This window comes from Mercenaria mercenaria, chromosome 17 (genome assembly GCF_021730395.1).
Source record: "Mercenaria mercenaria strain notata chromosome 17, MADL_Memer_1, whole genome shotgun sequence".
NCBI lineage: Eukaryota > Metazoa > Mollusca > Bivalvia > Venerida > Veneridae > Mercenaria > Mercenaria mercenaria.
In genome coordinates, this window is record NC_069377.1 from 57,667,519 (window position 1) to 57,687,491 (window position 19,973).

The window sequence follows — 19,973 nt, forward strand, 5'->3', positions numbered from 1 at the left end:
GTGTCTTCGGGGTTATAAAACTAGTTGATAGCACCAAGCCCCATAACTCTGACATTCATTTTGACCAAATTATGCCCCCTTTTGGACTTAGAAAATTCTGGTTAAAGTTTTGCGTGCAAGTACATACAGCTATTACTAAAAGGCATATAGATTGGAAACTTATTTTTTCTTTTTCTAGATCAATTACCTACCTCACTGGGTCAAGTCCCATAACTCTGACATGTATTTTGGCCAAATTATGCCCCCTTTTGGACTTAGAAAATCCTGGTTAAAGTTTTACATGCAAGTTACTATCTCCAAAACTAATGCAGATATTGAATTGAAACTTCACATGTGTCTTTGGGGTTATAAAACTAGCCGATAACACAAAGTCCCATAACTCTGACCTTCATTTTGGCCAAATTATGCCCCCTTTTGGACTTAGAAAATTCTGGTTAAAGTTTTGCGTGCAAGTACATACAGCTATTACTAAAAGGCATATAGATTGGAAACTTATTTTTTCTTTTTCTAGATCAATTACCTACCTCACTGGGTCAAGTCCGATAACTCTTACATGTATTTTGGCAAAATTATGCCCCCTTTTGGACTTAGAAAACCCTGGTTAAAGTTTTACATGCAAGTTACTATGTCCAAAACTAATGCAGATATTAAATTGAAACTTCACATGTGTCCTTGGGGTTATAAAACTAGCTGATAGAATCAAGTCCCATAACTCTGACTTGTATTTTGGGCAAATTAAGCCCCCTTTTGGACTTAGAAAATTCTGGTTAAAGTTTTGCGTGCAAGTACATACAGCTATTACCAAAAGGCATATAGATTGGAAACTTATTTATTCTTTTCCAAGGTCAATTACAAACCTCACTGGGTCAAGTTCCATAACTCTTAACATGTATTTTGAGCAGATTATGCCCCCTTTTGGACTTAGAAAATTCTGGTTAAAGTTTACATGCAAGTTACTATTTCCAAAACTAATGCAGATATTGAATTGAAACTTAACATGTTTCTTCGGGGTTATAAAACTAGTTGATAGCATCAAGTCCCATAACTCTGATATGCATTTTGGTCAAATTATGTCCTCTTTCGAACTTAAAACTCTTTTGATATTTAACATTTTGGGTAATAATTTCCTGCTTCTGTGACAATATTTCGAATAGTTGAGCTTGGCTGTCTTATGGACAGCTCTTGTTCTTTTTCATTTGCAAGAGCAATATGGCTTGGTGAATGTTATTTGTATAAGTGAAATAAATATGGCGGAGTAAAACACCAGGTGCTTCTCCAGTGATTTTGAGGCATTGGTAAAGACCTATTGAAATCCTGTTTTCTCATGCATCTAGGTAAAATGCATTATTTGCAGGAGAATTTCAAGATTTGACAACAATATCTCCAGACTTCAAAAATTTCTACATTTGAAGAGGCATTAAAATTTCTGACTGTATTCAAGTTGTTTTCAGTCATTGTTTCAATTATTCACAAGTAGGGAATCTTCCTAGCTGTCAGTGTGGAAGCTTGGCACAGAAAAAAACTTTAGAAAGAAACTCATCTTCAGAGTCCACTTTCCATTGTTCTTTTCTGTATGCCTGGTGTAAAGATATTATTAGCTCGTCTGATTTTTGAAAAAAATCTACAAGGTATTGTCGTCACTTGATCGTCGGCATCGGCGTTGGTAAAATTTTTTGTTTAGGTCCATCTTTCCTCAAACACTGTAAGAGCTACAGTTTTGAAACTTTGCACACTTGTCATTATTAGGGGACAATGTAGGTCAAAAACCATAACTCTAACCTGCATTTTGTCAAAATTATGGCCCTCTTTGTACTTAGAAAATCTGAACTATAACTCTTTTCTTACATATTGTCCAGCACTTGCAGATGAGCAATGGCGCCTGTAGGCGGTGCTGTTATTATTAAATGCATTTCAATCTGTCAGACGTAGCTCCACCAATACAGATGATATTTAGTGTTCAAATTTATAATTTACAGGTTACAAAGACTGCACCTAGCATTCAACATACTCGTGTTTGTCATTGTCTGGAGATTACTAGTGAAAAGAGTGACAGTAGCACGCCTCTTGTGGAACATGGTTCTAGGATGGGCATCAAAAATGCTGCAAAAATTTCCAGGTTTTGCCAAGTCAACATAACAGCAACAGCAGTATTGTACTGAGTGAACCAACATAACGTCAGGGAAAAAATCAACCTCTATATATTAGAAAATGTGTAGATTTGACGTTCTTAGTAACTTTATGCAACATTCGTCTTGACTTCTTCAGGTGCCAGTGATGTCTTCAATTTTAGCTTAAAAAAGTGATTCATTTGAACAAAAATCTAAAAAAGGAACTTTTGTTAATATCCATATGTTAACATTGGCCTTGTATTGTTATAAAGAGTTTCTTAATCAGTTGATTTTTAGCAAAAGAAAAATGTGGTGAATCTGCTAGACATTAGGAACTTCCATTTGTAAAAATCTTAGAAATAATTAATTAGCAGACACACTTAAGTTTTTTTTCATGGAATTGGATGCATAAGATTATGGTTAAACATGTTTTACAATGTCAGTTAGGTTATGTGTCCGTTTATTAGATTTTATGTATTTTCAAGTCAGTTCAGTCAATATACAAGTGTTCTTATTATATAGAATTTCAAGCTCAAGTGTGTCATGTATTTATTTCTGTAGTGAAAAGAATATAAATCAAATTTTTAAGTTACACATTAATTTACATTTGCATGTTGTAATTTTGAGCACTGAACAAAAGAGGTTTATTCCTAATAAATATTTGGCATTATTAAGAATGACACCATTCTGTGGGACATTTTGTCCAGCCCAGTTTTGGGCAGGTTTTTTTTTAAAAAGTGTGTGTAATATTCACCGTTGAACATCCTTCTCAGTAAACTATATTTATCTCGTCAAATTTTCGTACATTCAGTTTCAACTTATTCTAGTGGTAATTATTATTCATGGCTAAACGAACTGAAGTATGATATTGTTACCCTCAGTAGTTTGCAAGCCATATAATCAGTTTACTGAAGTTATGTTTAAAACAATTTGTTCTTTTCTACGCCCCTTTTGGAAAATCAGGACATGCGTCCATCATATTTTGTGTCCAGAGCATAACTTGATAAACCATTCAAAATATTGACATATAGGTAGATGACAATGAGTATGTTTAGAGAGCATGAATCATATCAAAAGGGTCAAGGTCACAAATTGCACTCAAAGGTCAAATCTTTCTGTCCTGTTTCATGTCCGAAGCATAATTTGATAACCATTCAAGATATTGACTTCAAACGTGGTATATGTAAGTAGGTGATGGTGAGACAATGTGTTCAATGCAGGAATAGGGTTGGTAAGTCTAAGGTCAAGGTTGCACATTGAGCTCAAAATGTCAAATCTGTCATTTCATAACCCCCCCCCCCCCCCCCCCCACCCCTACCATCCACACACAAAATCACTTAAATTTCTTGTGCCTTAGAATCCTGTCACTGCCATGACAAAGAAGCCTGTCCTCTCTGCTGCACACACTCCCCAGCCCTCCATCATGCACACACACACAATTCTTTAAATTTTACTTCCTCCTCCTTCGTTGTAAAACTTCAGGTATATATTGCCCTGCTTTGCAGAGCTCTTGTTTAATTATATCTCCAGACAGGTTTAATGTTAGGCTCACATGCGTTAAAACAGTTCTGGTAACCAGAGTAGCATAGTTATCCATAGAGTTATGTAACATTATGACATCAGATTTGCTCAAAGTTACACTCTGTTGTTGCGTAGGTATTTTGTTATGTATTGTACATACAAATTAAGATTGAAGTTAAAAACACTACAGGTTTGATTCTCTTTTAACATTTCTTTGCCAGAAACTTACATTTTGCCTATGTTTATGACAGAATTGTACTTATTTAATCCACATACACATGATTAAGCTAAACTGTCACAGTGATAATAGGTTGTTATATCTCAGTATAATATAAACATTTCTCCCTATATGTCTATTAAATAAGTTTATATTTATATAATGATAATAGTACACTCTAGATTAAGGACAGTGTTTATTGTATCTGTGATATTTTATATTTTATAATTTTTCCTTTTTTTTCTTCTTTTTTTTTACTTAGATATTCATTTGTTCCTTTATTACAACACAGTTTACATTATCCAAATATTTATGCATGAAAAAAAACAACAGAATATATTTATAAGAGATATGATTACTTACTAGACACAATATGATATGTTTTACCAGAAAATGACATGGCAAAACCTTTAAGACAAGCACAGCTTTTGTTTTGGAAATTTTTGCCTGCACAGTTAGCTCAACAGGTTGATGGCAAAACTTCCAACTGAGATGATTGAATCCCAGGCGAGGCAAATGCCTTATTAAATGTTTTTTTTTAGTGGTTAATATAAAAACCTGTATAGCAGTAGATATCACAGTTTCAAGCTATGAGATTATCAAAAGGATAATTCACTGTTATGGAACTGCGCTCTGGTGGGGAAAGTATTATAATTATAAATAATTGTAAATTCTTATCAGAACTGTTCTTCAACAGAGACAAAGATGTACATAATTAATGCCACCAATAACAAAAAAAGTAAAATGCCACCATATTGAAATGTAAAAGAAATCTGTAGTTTTATAGAAACATTGTTATGTCAAGTTGTTGTGCGTTGCATGAGTAAAATGGGCAGTATTTGGTTAAAACCATAAAAAAGACATAAACATGAATGAAAATGAAAATGTTTGTTTAACCTGTAAGATCAAAAAACATCTTCAAATCTGGAACACCAGATGTAACATTTTCACGGATAGCTATGCCACTAGTGAAAATATTGCATCTGATGCTCACTGGAAAGACTCTTTGAGAGTTACACTGAAACAAACAAATATCCTTGATCTGTAGTATGGTTGCCTAAAAAATACAAATAGGTTCTGAGTTCACATTCAGCAGTTTTAATGACTTACAGGTAATAAATTAATAGTGAAAGAAGTGTGCCAGATGTAAACTGAAATACAGTTCAGAATGGCCCTAAAGCAAACAAAAACAAATTTTAAAATCTATTTAATCTATGTAACACATGTGAGTGAAATTTGCAGTAATATTTTCAGATTAACACAAGAAGAATTGTGAGAAAACTTGAATTACATTTCATCTTGCAATATATTTTGTAGTGCTTGACATGTTCTATCTGCTGTGTATACATGTCTGCTGTATCTATGCTATGGTTAATTAGTTGTAGGATATTTTATATTTCCGAGTCATCACCACGAAAAGGAGTTTTTTTCTAATTATTTTTTTTCTAGATTTATTTATGTTGATATCCTAAAGTGTACTAATTTTGTTGTTTATTTGATAGAAAATAAAGCAAGTACGTCAGAAAATCTTTGAGTTTTTGTAACTTTTAACATCATTTATCAGTTAAACTAGGGTCTGCAAGATGGTCTATTATACCAGCATGACAAGTCTCAGTTCAACTCAAATCAGTGCAGTTTTCAAGAATCGTGTACATTAAAAAAAATCTCACTAAAGAAACGATGAGAGTATTTTATACCCGTTGCATTTGAGTGTTGGTCTAAAGGATTTATGACTAGTATGGATCCAGACAGGTCTGCACATCCTTGCTGTCTTATCTGGCTCCTTATGGTTCGCTTATCAGTTGCATACTAGATCTAGTGCTGAAACTGACAGACAAATAGTACGGATGTTTGAATAAACAAACAGTATGGACGTACACTGATCTGGATCATTGCTGGTTGTAAAGTCCCAACATTGGTCTTCGCACAGTTGCGATCATTTGTTGTTCTTACAAAACTCCATGTAGTTGATTTGGCTGCAGAATGTTCAACTGTAAAAAAAAATGCAAACCAGTGTAATATAAAATTTTGAACTGGTATTGTTCGATTTATCTCATTTCAAACTAAATGATTGAGTGAATATTTTCTAATATTACTGTACACAAAAGTTTGGAAGGAAGTATCTGTCTCGCATAGAAATAGCAATAGATGTGTATTAAATATAAGTTTGTATATAAGCATATAGGGGTAAGTTTTACACAAATTTCAAAGTTGACCACTATTAAGAATTTTTGCAAGACTTGGCAAACATTTACTGAAATGTGCTCCAGAAACGCACTTTTGTTGCAAGTATCGTCAATTGTTATATATATTGTAAATCTTAAAAAAAAGATGTTTTAACCTGCTGGTTCATGTACAATTATTTGAACTAAAACATCTGTGCAGCTGACATGCCTACGTGTAAAATTCTAGAAAACAATAGCAATCGAGGGTGAATCTAAATGAAAAACTTTGTGGTTGGCAAAAATAAATTATTAATAGGGAAGTAACGTTATTTTGAAATGTTTAAAAGCAGCCCATCCCATTTCTTATTTTATTACCGGAGAAAAAACAGGACATTTTGAAATGTTTTGTCAACAGCTAAAGGATATCCTGAATTCAAGGTCATAGATAACACAACAAGGGTCCTATACAAAGTCCAAGTGTGGCAGTCCCAGTTTATTCTTTGCTTCAACTCCAACATCAGACCTGTTTTGATGATATAGCTTTCCTTAAATTTGCAATCATACTTTAATTATTTTCGTCCAATAAATTACCAGAATATCAATATGCGCTTTAAGAATATCAACGTTCTTAATTAATGCTAAGAGTTAACATGTTGCTCATATAAACTTGCTGCTACGTGATACAGTTCTAAGTCCATTGCGAAGGTTCAAAACATATTTCTGAAATATAAACGTGTAAAATATATTGCTCCTTACTGAACACCCCTCACAGCGTAATATCACAATGTCATAAATATCATCATGATTACACAACTGATAAGAGTGTCTTTAACTACCTGGTGAAATTTAACAAATGTTAGAAAATATATTAGTTTTGTTGTGGGATATAAAAGTTGTCTTGACTGTTTTATCACAGTAAAAATGCTGTCTGTAAATTTGAATACCATCAACATATTTCTCTTAGGACTGTGCTGTGCTTTTGAATCTCGAGTGAATACCTGCATTTCTCCAACCACCAGCTGTGACTGTTTCAAGGAGAATTTTAGAATAATTATTAATTGCAGGTATAAAAACCTTACAGAAATACCAACATTCGTTGACACAAGGCAAGTGTACGATGAGATACGATTTACTTCATTTGAAGAGACTGGGACCTGTCAGCCAACAGCTGGGTGCAACAACATCACGCGTATAGACGCAAATGCATTTGCTAATTTGAAGGTGAGAACCATAGATTTGAGAAATAACCCAGTTGCACACGTAGATGTGGCAGCGTTCTCGGCTTTAGTGCCAATATTGGAATCACTTCTACTAGAAGGAGATGGCGCAAACGCGATACCATACCAGGCACTTGCTGCATTGGATATACACCTAAAAGGACTGCATTTACAAAATTACGGCTCAGTTGTCTTACAGAGCCCAGTTGTGTTTCCTTTTCCAAATTTAGAATCTTTCACTCTTAAGAACTGGAGAAATTTGGATTCTATCACGCCTAGTGTATTTAATATAATGCAGAACTTGAAGAAATTTCGGTTGTTTAACATGCCATCTCTTGTGAGTTTACCTGTTCCAGCTATTCATAAATTTCTAAAACTGACAACATTAGAAGTTATGGACACTGGAATTAGATCTATTTTTGGAGACACGTATTTTCCATTGTCGGTGCTCTATGAAATTAAAATAAGCGACAATGTACATTTAACATCGATAGATAAAAGAGCATTTAATGGAGTTACAGATACGGCCCTTTATCTTGATGTAAGTAATAATAATTTGGACAACATTGAATTCCTCCTAAACGGACACTGGACGGCCCTTAGACGTCTAAATATCGGATATAACTATAACCTTCGGGGTCTTCCTACTGGCATCTTTGGTAATATACCTGCGTTAAGATATCTTGACTGCCAGAATATTGGCCTTACCCAAATTGATAAAACAATGTTCATAGGACTTTCAAGTCTCCATACACTCGATCTGGCATATAACCAAATAACACATATTTCAACTGGGGCGTTTCAGAATTCACCTTCTCTCGTAGAACTTCGTATGAATGACCAGCAAACACATAATCAACTCATGAAGTTTCAGAATAATTCATTTCTTGGAGTTGAATCATCAGTAGAAATTTTGAATCTAATGGGCAACAGACTGGACCTGACTCAGTTTTGGGAAGATTTAACTAGACTCGGAAACTTGAAAGAGTTGGACATTACACATACTGCTATAAGAATTATACCTGATAATGCTTTCAGGGGCAACACATTATTGAATACACTGTTACTTTCGGATAATAACATTACATCACTTAAACAGGAGACCTTCTATGGACCAAGGCACACGCTTCGAACAATAGACCTTCGAGGGAATGGTATACGATATATTGACATATGTGTATTAAACGACTTCCCAATTAAGCCAACAATGATACTTTTTGGGAATCCACTTGTCTGTGATTGTGAACTAGTCTGGTTGTACGATTGGTTTAATACACAAAGCAATCAGGCTCGTCTTGCGGGAGATATAGGAATGTGTGCGTTTCCACCATCGCTTTTAAACAAGTTTTTCCATGAGTTTACAAGAAACGCTTTATGCCCTGGGCCCCAGTCTACCAAGACATGTCCAGCCATATACGTAACAGATATAAGCTCAACAACAACTACTACTACCACTACCGCCACCACAACAACAACAAAATCCCCATTGCCATTGTTTGAGTTCGTTATTGTTAATGTGGACCAAACTTCTATTGAGGTAACATGGAATATAACCGACAAGACTTTTGTCACAGAATTAAAACTTGAAATAAAATCTAACGGAAATACTAGAATCATTTATCTGGGAATAGACCAAAGTTCATACATCTTTTATCAGTTAACAGTTAATAAAATCTACACCATTTGTCTTATCTTAAAAATCAATGGTGAATTTAGAGACGAAGGTGCCTACTGCAAACACGTTAGAACTCTTCAATTTAACGCAGCGAAACCAACACCGCATAATCCCGACAGTGTACTTGGTTAAAAATTACTTGACTCTCGGCTTTGAATTTCTTGAATGGTTAGCGAGAAAATTACTGGAACAAGTCTGTTGGAAGCCGGCGTGCAATTCCTGTATCTGCTTTAATTAAAGCCATTCAGATTTGAAATTTAATTTGGCAGCCAGTACAAATGTAAAACTTGGTTTCTACTAGTGCCATGTTCATTGTTTTATCTTTTCTAATACATGCAATTGGTATCTTTATGTGTATACGTTGTGTTTTTAAATTTGCTTCTATGAAAAATTATAACTTTATGTTTATATAAATATAATGAGTTCTGGGAGATTTACTAGGAAAAAAATGGTGAAGTCTAAACAACTTTTTCCTGTATTTTAAGCTTTAAGCTTGAGCATGATTTCAGTGATAAAACTTCCTATCTCCTGGTTGTCAGAAATATTCTTGCAAAGTATGTATACGCAAGTCCTGTGTAAGAAACGTAAGATTATAGAAAGAAGAAAACTAAGATGGATTTACATGTGTGGTTAAAGTAATAATAGGATTGTAATTTGCTTGGTATTCCATATATTCAGAAAGTACAATATCCATTTATTCATTTATGCCAAAGAGCACCTCAAGTGAGAGAGTAAAATGAACTTTTCATTACGACTGTTAATTAGGTCTTTGTGTTGCTGGCAGTTTCTGGAGCCATTTGGTGCCTCCTGCAATACATTGCCTCATATCAAGGTACCTATAATCCTACCCGATTATTTTTGACAAGTTAAATTTCCATTGAATGTAATAAAACAAAACGTATTTCACATTTATTTATAATAACTGAAAATGAAAATGTCAAGTTTGTAAGCACTTTTAAAAATTATATTTTTTTCCTGCTTTCTATTTTTTAAGATACTAGTAGTTTCATGTACATGTATGTTGTGCTTGCCTAACATACATGATTTTGTGTATTTATATTTGTGTTTATGTCTCAGTTTCTTTAAAGTAAAATATAAAGAAGGTAATACAGTGTTGATCATATTTTTATATACTATGCAAAATTTTAATAAATAACGTAGTGTCTTCTTTTTTCGTTCTGTATTTTACATTATTGAAAAACAGAATTATACCAAGTTGTTACTCTGTATGTAACCTGATAAATATAAAGATGACTATATTTGTTGTTGTTGTTTTACCGGTACTAAAATTGGTGTAAAATAAATCACCCTTCCCACGTTTTTACAGTAGATCTCTTATCTATAATCCTTGTTTGTTTTTTTATGATCGGCACCTCCCGTGATACGATAAGCGGAGATAGCCGAACCATAACGATCTGCAACACTCGCTAAAAATATCCGATAGTGACCGATAAGTAGACATTTACGGATTAAGTCTACGTGAACTGTGGACACCTAAGGCGATAGATTTTTCAAGGGGACCGTCTCAACATAGTTTAATTATATTATGCGCGATATGAAAAAGAGTTTATAACGGCAATAGGGTTATTATATCATCACTATGCGGTAGGTGATATAAATTTGGGTGTGCCTGTTTTTAGCTCGACTTTTCGAAGAAAAAGTAGAGCTATTACACTCGCTCCGGCGTCGGCATCTCCGTTGGTTTAAATAATTTGATAAAGTCAAATATCTCTTTTACTGTTAAAGCTATTGACTTGAAACTTAAAATACTTATTTACTATCAAAGTCTACACAAGGAAGAACAATCCCCATAACTCTGATTGAATTTTTACAGAATTATGCCCCTTTTTAATTTAGCATTTTTGGTTATAGTTTTTGATAAAGTCAAGTATCTCTGTTACTATCAAAGCTATTGACTTGAAACTTATAATAGTTATTTACTATCGAAGACTTCACCAGGAGAAATAACCCCATAACTCTGATTGAATTTTGATAGAATTATGCCCCTTTTAACTTATAATTTTTGGTTAAAGTTTGTGATAAAGTCAAATATCTCTGTTACTGTCAAAGCTATTGACTTGAAACTTAAAATAGTTATTTACTATCGAAGTCTACATAAGGAAGAACAATCCTCATAACTCTAATTTGAATTTTTACAAAATTATGCCCCTTTTAATAAAGGATTTTCTGTTAATTTTTATTATAAAGTCAAATATCTCTGTTACTATCAAAGCTACTGACTTGAAACTTAAAATAATTATTTACTATCGGAGTCTTCACCAGGAAAAACATTCTGCGTTACTCTGATTTGAATTTTTGTAGAATTATGCCCCTTTTAAACTTAGAATTTTTGGTTAAATTTTTTGATAAAGTCAAATATCTCTGTTACTATCAAAGCTATTGACTTGAAACTTATTTACTATCGAAGTCTACACAAGGAAAATCAATCCCCATAACTCTGATTTGAATTTTTACAGAATTATGCCCCTTTTTAATCAAGAATTTTCTGGGTTTTTTTTTTGTTTTTTTTTTTTGATCAAGTCAAATATCTTTGTTACTATCAAAGCTATTGACTTGAAACTTATATGACCTTTGACCCCTTAGTGTGACCTTGACCTTGTATCTAGCCATCCAAAACATGCGCTCTACACGTCGGCTCGATGTGGTGGTCATTTGTGTAATGTTTCTTTAAAATCCCTCATATAGATCAAGAGTTACAGAGCGGACACGTAACAAAGTCATATGACCTTGACCCCTAAGTGTGACCTTGACCTTAAAGCAAGCCACCCGATACAGGCGCTCTGCACGTCCTCTTGTGGATAACATATGTTTCAAGTTTGTTTAAAATTCTCCAAGGAGTGGAGTCGACACAAAATTTTTCAAGGACAGACGGACAGACAGACAGACAGACAAACAGACAGACAGACAGACAGCCAGATGAACACATGTGGTATCCCAAAATACGTCCCTTCGGGCGTATAATAACAACAAAGGAATGGAGACGCAAGATATTACGTTTCCTACAGTTTTCACAATGTTTTACCTGCTGATCTACATTTTGATCCCAACTTGCACAGTAAAGATTTTTTTTTCATGTTGGACGGCGACGACGATGGAATACGGATACATTGCGATCAGACTAGCTCATCTTTTCAACTTTGTCGCAGATGCGCAACTTATAATATTGAAGAACATTTCAGGAAAGTGTTATGACGCTAGATCAAATACATTTTGCGATAAGTATAACAAAACATTTCTTTGGCAAACAGACGGACGGACAGACAAATCCAAATATTAACCTGTGCAGTGACATATTAACCCAGACCTTACCATCATTATAGGAATGTTTTCCTACCAAACATAAATTAAAATTATCATGTTGAGACGGTCCCCTTGAAAAATCGATCGTCTTAGGAGTTCACAGTCCACGTAGACTTAATCCGTAAATGTCTAATAGCTAGACGGTCTAAAGGAGACAACAATTTATAGCGTTGATCTCGATAAACAAGGAAAGATAATAGAATCGATTTTTGCCCAATTCTTCAGTATGCAAACCATATTTTAACCTTTGGAAACTCCATAAGCATAGTTGTTTTACCCTGTGATGCTCTGCTGAGTGTACTTGGCTGCATCTGAGTGCCTAAATAGCACATTTTATTAGCGTGTTTTTTTTTTTTTTTTTTTTTTTTTTTTTTTTTTTTTAATAACCTCCTACTTTTCCTACTTTTTTGTTAGCAAACCTCCTGTTTTTTTCCTTCTTTTTTGCGTTTTCTTTTACTTTTTTGCAAAGCCATGCTGGAAGACCTGCTGTTTGTCGATCTTCTGTTACTGTCTAGCCCTTTGCAGAGCTGTAGACACATTCGTATGCGTGACCCCACAAAGACGTTTAGTAGAAATAAAAGGAAATCGGGCCAAAAAATAGGGAGAGGAAAATGTGTTAGTGATGTAAGAGATAACAAGAGTGCAAGAATGTCACAATATACGCCCGTCACAGCAAATTTCTTTACTCTAGCACTTGTATTTGCAAATGGAATTTTAACTTTGTGGTTGTTTAGTAATAACTAAGTGTTTTGTTTTTCTAAGTCCACAAAAAAACTCCTTACCAGGTAGAGATACCTTAAAATACACCTAAAATTGGAAAGTAACATCTATGTTGTACCACAGAAAAGTGGTCTTGGTTTTTCCCTACGTTCAATTATAAAAAAGTTACAATATAAGTTATTTATAGTAACAACTAAGGGAAGTTAATCAAAAAAAAAAAAAAAATTGTAAGTCCTCACAAAAATCTTTACCAGGTGGAGACTGGTCAAAATACACCTCAAAATTGGATGTAGCATGCATATTGTACTACAGAAAAGTGGTCTCGATTTTTCCCTATGACTAGTAATGAAAAAGTTACAATATAAGCTATTTATAGTAACAACAAAGGGAAGTAATTCGAAAGAAGGGAACTGCGCATGACACCTCGTCTCATGATGGTGTATAATTGTGTCAAGTTACATCAAAATCCCTCTATGCATGAAGAAGACATGCTCCGGACAAGGTTTTCATTCTTGTATTCTTTGACCTCTAAGTGTGACCTTGACCTTTGACCTAGAGACCTGGTTCTTGCGCATGACACTCCGCCTCATGGTGATGAACATTTGTGCCAAGTTATATCAAAATCCCTCTATGCATGAAGAAGAAATGCTCCGGACAAAGTTTTCATTCTTGTATCTTTTGACCTCTAAGTGTGACCTTGACCTTAGACCTAGGGACCTGGTTCTTGCGCATGACACTCCTTCTCATGATGATGAACAATTGTGCCAACTTTCATCAAAATCCCTCTATACATGAAGAAGATATGCTCCGGACAAAGTCATTCTTGAATTTGACCTTTGACCTCTAAGTGTGACCTTGACCTTAGACCTAGGGACCTGGTTCTTGCGCATGACACTCCGTCTCATGATGGTGAACAACTGTGCCAAGTTTCATCAAAATCCCTTCATGCATGTAGAAGATATGCTCCGGACAAGGTCTGTGGACGCCGCCCACCCGCCCGCCCGCCAGGGGCGTTCCCATAATACGTCCCGTTTTTCAAACGGGCGTATAAAAAAATGGGGTGAAAGACAATGTCATGGTGAAGCATGTTAGGTGCAGCAACTTTGTACTGTTCAATGATTGGAAGAAAGGGGGTGACAGGTGGTCATTCCATAGGACTACAGTCCGGAGGAAAAAGAGGGTATTTGTAATAGCCAGTCGTTTCAGAGATTAACCTGTTAGACAGTGGATGATAATGGTGTGATATCCTTGTTAGGCGGGATGGGGGATTTCAACCAGATGATTAGCAGTTGTATACATAGGAGAGAATCCACCCCCTATAAACGACTGTATTCCCAATCTTCCTGTTGCGACCGATCAAAACAAACAACTGGCAGAGCCGAAGGTAAGAAATCGTCTTCAAATTAATTATTTTGCTTTACACGGTGTGTGTATTTAAGTAAGTTGACAATAAATATGTGTATGTGGTGATATAACAGATGAAACGGACGACAAGAAATGTTTACAAAATTCTCACAAAATGTTGACTGATCACATTCATTGCATGAAAATTCACTCGTCCAAGTCACGAAATTGGTGAATAACATGTCAAATTGATTTGCAATCCAATAATCCATGTTGTTTTCTGAAATAAGCATGCATACTCCATAAATATATGTAAATATAATGTCGCATAGCTGTTGCGTTTTTGAAAGAAATTACTTTTTAGTAGACGGTAAAATAAACATTCACTGTATGCCGACTTGCTAATTTTGATATTTGATCTGAACTCTTTTTTTGCGACTGACTGTATTCCGTTTTGCGACTTAAGTATGTGATTTATGTCCTTTTAGGGCGTAAATGAAGTAAAGATACATACCGGCGTGTCTCTATCGATCAGTTTTCATGTATATAATGATTGATATATTATATATAATTGTATATTAAGATGCGTGAACAAGTAACATAAGTTAAAGTACGGACACGAAAAATCGACCTTTTATTTTTATTTTGTTATCTTGACACTGGAGCAAGGGACCAGCTGGGGCCAGTATTATCAAACATCTTACCATATCGTACGACCAAAATTTTGTCTGAACACTCTTGCTGATACCAGTAACAAAACACGTTACCAATTTCATGTGTTCAAGATTTTATGTGTAGGCCTATGGGCAGGTAGCATGTTTTCTGTAAAATATGTGTCCATATTCGAAGAAAACAGATATCACAGTTTTGACCTACGATCGATTTTAGTCGTACTATGGCTGATAAGACGGCCCCTGTGTCTTATGCGCTACACATCCACTTATGACGGTGAATATTTGTAACACGTTTTTTCAGAAACTCTTCATGCATAAAGACGTTATGGCCCGGACACGAAAAATGAACCTCTAAGTGCGACCTTTGTCTTTGGAGCTAGGGAACTGTGTCTGTGCGCGACACATTGTCTCATGATGGTGAACATTTGTGACAAGTTATTTCAGAATCACTTCATGTATAAAGAAGAAGTTATGGCACGGACAGGAAAAAATGACCATTTTTACCTTTGACCTCTTAAGTGTGGAATTGACTTGAAAGAGAAAATTAAAGAAAAAGAAGAGGACGGGCATTAACTACATATTGCCTATGCGTGTGTGAAGTTTGAGAGAGCAATTTTTTGCGGGACCAAATTTGTGAGGAAACACATACAAACAGACCGGACAGACAGACCGCATGGTGACTCCTAGTATATATTCCGCCCTCCATCAAACTTCGTTTGCGGGTTATAATTATGAAGAAATATTACAGGAGTTTGGGAAAAGCCGATATATAATAAGTAAGTCAGTTGCTAACAGGCATACAGTCTTTTTTACGAAAGTCGCAAACATTTGTACAGTACTGCAAGCAAACATGCATACAGTCTTGACATCACACCGAATCCTCTTTCATTGACGGTTACAAACAAATTGGAGGTTTTAGCAATGATTTTATTTATTTTTACCAAACCAGTATTGTTTTTTTATCCACGAAACAGTGGGATTTATATGTAGATCATTCTTCAAGCAAGAAAATATGTACTTTTGATAAGGACAATGTGCAATTTCTGGACAAAATCAGTGATCAATCGAGTTTTTGCTATAATTTTATAATATATAATTTTACCTGTAAAACTAACTAACACATTATATTAAGAAAAAATCATGTTCAGCTTCCAATAAAATATAAATATACACACCAACAAAGCACATTAATCAGTTTAAAATAGTTTTATTCCAACTTTTAGCGGTCCGCTTATTGTTTTGATCGGTCGCAACAGGAAGAGGGGGAGTACAGTCGTTTATAGTGGGTGGCATCGGATTTGCCATTATACTGTATAATATTTCAGTGGCATCGGAAGTGCGGTCAAGTCGGACGTAACCCAATGCGTAACCAGTCTTTGAACCGTTTCTGTTTTGTGTATGGAGACCAGACTTCTGAGCTATATTCCAGCTGTGGTCAGATGAGGGTCTGGTTTGCCTGGACTTACGGGATTTTGAGTTGACCTTCATATTCTTGCGAAGGATCGTATTTGATTTGTCTTTTTAGTTGACCTATTAATGTGAACGTTCCATCTCAATATTGTTTAAAATATCTTAAATCCTTCTTGTGACGTGGATAACTTGATACTTGGAGGGATTCAGTTCCATGTCTCAGTCAAACTCCCACTTTTCTAGTGTTTTAAGGTCATTTTGGAAGGTAAAGGGTATTTGATTGTCTGACAAAGGAGGGTGAAATGTATATTGCAGTGTCATCTACAAATAGACGAACTTCAGACTGGATATTCTGTGGGAGGTCATTTATGTATGCTATGAAGAGGAAAGCCCGATCATGGACCCCTGTGGAACTCGAGAAGAAACAGTAACTGTTAAGGGCTCTGGGCTTGTACCGTTTAGAATAACGAATTGAAGCGTTGTCAATGAAGCTCTGTTTTGCCAAGTATACAGTAGTTGTGCAATTCAAACAGGACCTTCTCATGGCTCACTCTGTCAATACTGATGGGATCAGGTCAACCTGTTGTTTGTTGTACATTGATTTGACAAGGCCATTTACAAGCTTAATCGGGTCACACAAGTTCTGTTCTCTTGGAAACCATGTTTGAGATGGTAAATAATGCCAAGATTTGTCAAGTGTTTCGCAACTGATGAGGATAATATATGCTCCAGTTTTGCAAAATACACGTGCAAGGAATATGGTATATTTAATAAGGTGTAAATCTCTCATCATTCTTTCATTCGACAAAAAGCTGTTTTACATGAATGAGCAATATTCTTTCAGTCGGATTAGTCTGTTGAAATGTTTTACAGGATTCCACAAATATAATAAAATCTATAACAAGATGCCCAAAACAGGCCTAGGTCACTACTTCTTGGAGCTTGGCCGTTTTACCTTTTTTTGACAGTTTGGTGAAGATCCATTCACCAGTTCATTTAAAGTTTTTAATGGCTTTTTCTGGGTTTTTTACCGGTGTAACATTAAATATTGTCCCGTTGAAAATTGACCCCATTGGTCCTTTTTCAACGTTGAGAATTGACCCTGCCAACATTTCAACATTAAATTTTGATTAAAATGTCGTTGAAAACTGATCAGTCGTTAAATTTTGATCAGTCATGGGGTCACTTTATAACGGTTAGTTAAATTTAAGTTAAACGTCGGAGATCGTCTGTTTGTAGAAGAGAAACACACTGGAAAGAACCAGAAACTATCGCAGACTTGCTGGATAGCTTCTTTAGAAATAATCTCACAAGGCCGAGCCCGGGATCAAACTGATAACTTCCCCGAGGTAGGCGAGATAATCTATATGTTGGACAGGAAGGTTTACAACAATGATTTTCGGCAGGTGAGTGAGGTGTGGTCGGACTTCGACAGGCCACGCAGGAAGTACCTTTTCCTGCAGCAGCGGATTTAAACAAAGCGCAGAAAATCTACGTCCGTAAACAGAAAAGACGTCATGATGTATCAAAGACAAATAACAATGATTAGTTCCTGTTTTGTTTTATCGCTTGCAGCGTAACGTTATGTACTTCAACTAAAATTACGTTTCATGAATCGAGAAATCAGACTATTTCAAATAGTATAATCCTAGGGTCGTGGTCGTACTAATTTGAGTTGTCTGTTAAAGCTAAATTGATTTATCGTAATTCAGACTCGTACTTATTCGATTAAGATTAACAGAATATGTCTGACACAGGGTCGTACTAAATAAAATAACTTAAAGCTAATTCCCAATCAGGGTCAAGTCGAATTGTCTTAAAGCTATATCGGCGTTTTAAACCCTAACAGAACTGCATAGATATGTCCCCTTTTTATCAGTCAAGTGTATTTTGATACCGTTCCACTGGACTATTTGGCCGAACGTCGTTCTAACGCTCCACCTAATGTCACCACGCCGAACGTCGCCACGCCAAACGTCGTCTTTCCGCCTTCTGGAATGACGTGATTGTATTAATTAAATTAAGGAACAATATATCCCAAACAGTGATTTGTCTTTGAATAAAAACATTGTTTGGAGTTTAGATGCGAAGGAATTATATCATGAGGGCGCAGCCCGAGTGATAATTTATAATAATACGCATCTAAACGACAAACAATGATTTTATTCACGAGCAAATCACTGTTTGAGATATATTATTTCGATTCGAACACGTTATCCATTAAATATTTGCCTGATTTCTGTTGATTTGGAGATAAAAGGTGGTCCGTCCGTCCATCTTATTTTTGTCCAGATTACAACTTTGCCGTACATTTGGAAAATACTGTATGCTTATCTCAGACTGATTGTCGCGAGCAAACATAAGTCCCCTATCTGAAAGGTCAATGTTATACTTGGCTGAGTGGGGGTAGGGCAAAGGTCATGTCCACAAGAATCCGTCTCACTGAGGCAAACATATAGTAATTTTCCGATTTACAACGTTTGCCGTTGTCCCCTTTCCTCATATTCTTGGGGTTTTTCATATTCTCGTTTGTTTTACTTTAAGTTGTCAAATGATATAATGTTTGTTATTTTCTAGACAGGTATCGGACAAAAGTCACACATGGAAATATTCAAGTGATTTGAACGCAAATGGATGAAAGTATTGGCATTTTACTGAATTGTCAAAAAAATCCTATTTTTTCTGGTGGGGTAAGCAAAATTGCCATAAATTATTCATTATGCTATTAGTTGTCATATTTCTTGATGTATTTACAACAGAATATACATCATTATTGCACCGTCAGTCAGTCAGTGTTAAAGTTTCTTTTACGGTCCATCCGCCCTTTAAGACACAATGAAGCCTATAAATGCCCCGTAGAGTATAGACCGTAAACATGTCCCTTTTCATGTTCTTAATTAAAAGGTGTTTTTTGTTGCCAAAAGTTGGAAGTTGGTATGCCATTTTCCAAACATCTGAGTAATGAGTCCTGGTTAGTCAGACGATAAATCACAAGAAGGCATTGTTTATTTTCATTCAAACATGCTGATGAAAAATATGCTTAACTTCATTATTCCAAGTATTAATGTACCAGGCATCATGCGGCTATATGACGTTTTGACTTCCACTGGTTTGTTCGTCAACCGTTGTTTATGGCAGAATATACAACGTTTGACTTCCTTCTTTGTTTAACTGACAAAAAGTCGTGCCAAATAAGAATATTTCATAAAGCGTTTCATCAAGTGCCTGTGCCCCATTCTTGTTTATAGCCATGATAGTTTCTTTCAGTTGAAAAAAAAAAAAGATTTTATTTAGATTAAGTATAATTGACTGCTTTACAATATATAATAGGGTCAAACAGGCTTGAAAATGAAGGGGTGTCTTGAAAAGTGCTTGAAAATGGGTTTCATCTTGAAAAGTATTTGAGAGTCGTTGAATATCCTTGAAAAGTACTCGAATTTCAATAATTCCTGCCTATGTTGATCAAAATTCTCAACAATTCTTGTTAAAACAATGCAGACCGGCAATTTAGAGCGCTCAGAAGAGAAGCCGCGGAGATTCTTTTAGTGAGACTGTACATAGTGTTCGGAAAAACAAATATTAATTTTATCAACAAATAATT

General features: G+C 35.2%; 2 protein-coding genes across 2 annotated transcripts in view; both read left to right on the forward strand.

The window, feature by feature from the left end:
- The window catches only part of LOC123536795 (fatty acyl-CoA reductase 1-like), a 39,932-nt gene extending 34,559 nt beyond the window's left edge, over positions 1–5,373 (forward strand). The window contains exon 13 of the mRNA XM_045320231.2: positions 1,977–5,373. Within this exon, the coding sequence (XP_045176166.1) occupies positions 1,977–2,136 (160 nt within the window). The 3' untranslated portion in view covers positions 2,137–5,373. The remainder of the gene's footprint in view (positions 1–1,976) is intronic.
- Positions 5,374–6,790: 1,417 nt separating this feature from the next.
- LOC123536794 (carboxypeptidase N subunit 2-like) lies at positions 6,791–10,157 on the forward strand. Its single transcript, XM_053528273.1, has one exon. The coding sequence runs from the start codon at positions 6,933–6,935 to the stop codon at positions 9,033–9,035; it is 2,103 nt and encodes a 700-aa protein (XP_053384248.1). The 5' UTR covers positions 6,791–6,932; the 3' UTR covers positions 9,036–10,157.
- Positions 10,158–19,973: the final 9,816 nt, after the last annotated feature.